The sequence below is a fragment of the Cryptosporidium hominis genome (assembly GCF_000006425.1).
Source record: "Cryptosporidium hominis TU502 chromosome 7 CHRO017058, whole genome shotgun sequence".
NCBI classification, from domain to species: domain Eukaryota; phylum Apicomplexa; class Conoidasida; order Eucoccidiorida; family Cryptosporidiidae; genus Cryptosporidium; species Cryptosporidium hominis.
In genome coordinates, this window is record NW_667059.1 from 77 (window position 1) to 5,196 (window position 5,120).

A 5,120-nucleotide genomic window follows, 5' to 3' on the forward strand; every position below is an offset into this window, starting at 1 on the left:
AAATAAGAATCATTTGACGAGAGTACCAATGAAAAATGAGTTAAGAACTTACATGTTTCTTGTTTAATTTGTTTAAACTCTGAGCTCTCGATTGAAAGTATAATATTTAAAGATGGAAGCAAAGTCTCAAGAATCTCCATTCCTGTTTTAAAAGCAGCCAGATCACTTTCCTCTGCCTTTTTAGACTCTTGTTCTAAGAATAGGTTTTTTATGGCTAAGAAGAGCTCATTTATAATTTTAAGAACAAAATTAGCCCTGAATGACAAAAGAAATAAACAAAAGTCTTTAAAAATATCTCCAAAAGGGCCTTGTTCTATAGACATAATGGTTTCTGGATTCTCTAAAATGGGCCACTTCCCTAGAATTTGAGACTGAAAATACTCTGGAGTAATATCCTTTATATTGAGGGTAATCTGATTTTCAACCAAATATGAGATATTTAAATCCTTGAAGAGTTGAATTTTGACTTTAGAAGGCATTCCCTTTAAAAGAATTGCAGATAAAAAGTTCAAAGTTTCAACAACAACAGGAGAATCAATGGGATTCAGGAAGTTGAGGATAATAGAAAGAACCTCATTATTCACAGCATAACTTATATCAATCCAATCAATGAAAGATTCCATCATCTTCATAGAAGAAGAAAGTAGTTGAATTCTGTCTTTAGTAAGAGACTGACTCTTGTGTTTGGAAACCACAAAAATCCAGGCTTGAACAATATGATTTAAATCGCCATTTACTCTCATAATATCTTTAATCTTACGTCTTATTGAGATATCTTCAGCAGATTGCAACCCAATATTACTGACAATCATTTTATCAAAGGTACATAATATCCTTATAAACATGTCTGGCATCCAATCATGCGCTGTAACCAAAGAAACTATGTCTAAAAATGCAGATGGCCAGTTCTCCGGATAATCAGCATATATCATAGTCACATATAACTCGGAAATTTTGTTTTTTAAATAACTTTGAGTGTTACCCATACGAACTGGATCACGTAGATAGTCTGATAATGCCTCCCTGATCACTTTCTTGCTATCAATCATTAGCTTACAGGAAACCGTCTTGCTCTCCTCACCAGGAAAAGTCCCTATCATCTTAATCAAACTTCCAAGACTCCAAAATCTAACATCATCATCAGTTCCTGTAGTAAAGTGTTTCAGACATATCTTCCAGCCTTCAGACGATCCTACTACTAATTCACATACTTCCAAACTCCTCAATTTCTCGGATGGAGTAGATCCCGGAGAATTTAATGTTTTTATCGCTTTCTCAAGATCATCCATTATTCTGTCAATTACGACAAGTATTTTTGCTAATATAATCCACATCAGGCGGGAAAATAGGGTTTAGCGAACATAGGGCAAGAAACCGATGAATGAGGAAAAAAAAGGATAAGGTATAAAAGACCATATTTGAAAAGGGATCTGAACTTGGAAATTAAAAAGTCCAACATCCAATATTAGGAGTGGTAGGAGGCTTACTTTTATTCCTCCTATTATCCGCATGTAGCTTTTGAAATCGCAGCTTAGAAATTAAAAGCCAGAGGAATTTGTTCAGTTTCCTCCCCACTTTATTCCTAAGGAAGATTAAATTGCTATATATAGTTAATATTTTGGAATATGGACCGTACAACTTTTATGGATGGCTTAAGAGCCTTCCATGAAAGTCAGGGTCGAGCATTTAGGCCCCAAAAAGTATCAGGCCACACTTTAGATCCATATAGAATGTTTTTGATGATAGTTGCAAGGGGTGGGTATTCTAGAGTGAATAAGAATTCCAGATGGTTTGTTTTTGGAAAACCGATGGGAATTGATATTCCAGAAGGGAAGCAACAGGAGGTTGGGTTTGGGATTAAGAATTATTATTTGAACTGGTTAAGGGAGTACGAAAAGGCGTTGGACGATAGTATAAAGCTTGCAATGGCAGCTGAATTTACTGCTAATAATCCAGACCTAGTTCCAAATCCCAGCCTTGCTTTGTCTTACTATACCCAAACTTCTACTTCTAGTACAAATGAAGAAGCACCTTTAACTCGTTCTGCTGCAGCTTCCCTATCCAGAACTAGAGGAGGAAGATCTAATGAACAGATGGAGAACTCAAGGATGGAGAAGAATCAGGTAGTTTCAGATCCTTCACAAGTGATTGACTCTGCTGACGCTTTATATTTGGTTCCTTGCGAAAGTAATTGTCTTCATAACAAACCAATATCTCCCAAAAACCTCACAATTTACGATATTGAAGAGCCTTATTCTCCAAAGTATCCTATTACAGATGATTTATGGTATTTGATGGCACACTTTAGAAATCCAGATTCAAAAATGGAAGACAAAATTCAGATTATTAACAATCTAATGGCCATTGCAGCTAATAAAAGACTAAACCTAAGCAGTTTTCCTTCAATTTTAAATGAATTCTCTGAAATAATGACCGTTTGTACCTTTTCAATTGACTCTCAAATACTTAGAAAGGAGAAACTTCAGAGAGAGAATCCCCTCGACATTAATAAACTGAAATTAATGATTGAAAAGAGAATTTGTCTATTGGATATTGCTTTAATCCAGAAGCATCTTTTGGCCTCTTCTTCTAATTTAATTTCACTAATTCTTAATAACAAGGAAAACCTGGAGTTCATTTACGAAGTCAGTAGCTGTTCTAACATTGGCAAAAACTTTCTTAGAATCTCAAATTATCTCGGTAACCAACCTGAAAATGATCAAGAAGCATTAAACCAGAACGGAAATCTTTCAAAGATGAACGATTATCCTAATCAGTCAGTTCCTGAATCTTTATCTCATTCGAATACGCTAAAAACCTGTTACTTGAGGATTCCTGAAGCTGTTAAAGCTCTTGAACAAATTAACAACTTTTATACAGAGAACTCTATTCAGAATAAAGAGTTGAATATAGTCCACTTAAAGGCCCTTTTAACTGCATTACTTACGGTTTTCAGAACAAGTTCTGGAATAATATTTTCATATGAGAGAAAATTCCATAATGAAGTTCTTCCCTTAGTCTTAGTATCCTCGAATTATCGTCAAAAGGCAAATCCTCACTCAGAGAAAGTTATTATTAAGTTTAACACAAGTTCTCAAATACAATACGAATCAGATAGTAAAGAAAATAGTTATAATTATGATGATTTTAGCCTGACTAAGGAAATTGATCCAGATTCAATGAATGAGATAAGCTTCAAGAATGAGCTCAGAAAGAGAACCAAAACTATGAAACATAATGATCCTGATTTACTTGACCAAGTTTTAGAATATTTGAATTCTGAAACAAGATATTCCTGGGCTATCCTTTCTTCAACAATAAATTCTCTTAACCATCTCATTCCCGTTGTTTTTGATGAAAAATTTGATGAGGTATTGAACCTTGTGAACAGCTTTATAATGGAGATTTTCAAATCCTGTAGAACATGTTCTCAGTTTTCAATCCCATCATTGACAAATTGTATGAGAGAAGTGAGGAAAAACTCTTGCCTTCTTCCCTGCTTAATTTATAATAAAGAAGGAATAAAATTTATATCAGATATTCTAGAATTTGGGTGTAATGTGATTTTAAACATTACTTCAGGACAAGCTCAAAGCAAGGTTAAATGCAATCAAAAGCTCTTAAATTCTTTTTTTCAGACAATTTTAAAGCTATCATCAACATGTATCGGATTTTACTCATTCCTTAAGGATGAAGAGAACTTTAAATCGGGTTTATTTTCTTCAAATATCAAATCTATAAAATATTCGTTTGAGGAATTGGTTCTACCAATTTCCCTAGCAACTTTAGTAACTATTTCAGAACATGTTTCCTTTGGGAGAATCTTCCAATCATTTTCTAATCTAAATTACCACTATCTTCATCACCATACCCAATTTACTCAATCCCTAATTGAAAACCAGTCTAGCAACCAAGCTATTAACCAAGAAATCTTAAATATAAGCGATAGTAATGATTCGTTTGTTAAAGATCAAATCTTGATTCTTTGGGGAAGAGAAATCATTGGTCCTGTTTTTGAGCTACTTAAATCAGAATTAGATGAATTTGCTAAAAATAAATTGGAAAAAATACCAGTTTCTTGTTTAATGCTTTCTCAGTATATTATTTACATATCATCAGAATTAATGTCCTGGAAAAATTCTCAGAAGGATCCCAACTTACAGAAATTACACTGCAAATCTTCTAGAGAAATTGCAATAGGAATCCTTTCTCCATTCATTGACATTTTAATTGAACTTGCATGGATTCCCTCTACCTTTAGAAACCTATTCTGGTCCATTATTTCAGAAATCTCTAACTTTGGAGTCTCAAATCCTTCTGTAACCCTAGGTATCTCTAAATTTACAGTTGAAAATCACTCTACAGATTGACTAATTAGGAAATTAACATAGAAAAACTATTAACCTTAATCTATTTAGTTATTTTTGTCTATTTTTACACTTAAATGTTTCAATTTCCATCTTGCCTGTATTTAGTTAGGCAAATCATATAGAAAATTATTTATTATTGTTCAAGCAAATCATCGCAAAATCAAAATATCATATTCAATCATTCATGATTATCTATGTTCCTAGCTTTAAATCTAATCAATTAATTGTTTCATGGGGAAATACTGGTAACTCTGTGACATTATTGTTGCTATTAATCATACTCTATTTTCCAGGTTTTAAGTTAGTAATCTTTTATTCTTTCTATCTACCTTTCCTCTAAACTTACCACTAATTTATTAGATCCCAAGTGTTGGCAAGGCTTTTGTAACATCTGCTCCCTCTCATCTCTCCATTGCTGAACTCGAGTAGAGATATCTGAAAAGATTTGCTGAAGTCTAATTTTGTGGCCTGGAAGCCAAGTTTTATTTGAAAACTTTTCAATTTCGTCAATATCCTTTGGTGTTATTGTACAAAGGGCTTCAAGCTACAAATTCAATTCAGTTTAAATTGTTAAAACGATCAAAAATAAATAATTTGAGGGAGAAATATTTCTTCCTCTAATTTTTTGAAAAACTTACCGTATCAAATCCTGCACCAATAAAGTCACCTGTAATTTTAGAGTTAATAAATTGTGATCTAAAGAAATCTATTACTGCAAATCTTTCCTGCTCAAATTCATATTCTAAAAAA

General features: G+C 33.0%; 1 protein-coding gene across 1 annotated transcript; it reads left to right on the forward strand.

Moving 5' to 3' along the window:
* The first annotated feature begins 1,625 nt into the window (after positions 1-1,625).
* Positions 1,626-4,370, forward strand: Chro.70209 (hypothetical protein). Its single annotated transcript, XM_660609.1, has 1 exon — positions 1,626-4,370. One exon carries the CDS (start codon positions 1,626-1,628, stop codon positions 4,368-4,370), a length of 2,745 nt encoding a protein of 914 aa, XP_665701.1.
* The last annotated feature ends 750 nt before the right edge of the window (positions 4,371-5,120 follow it).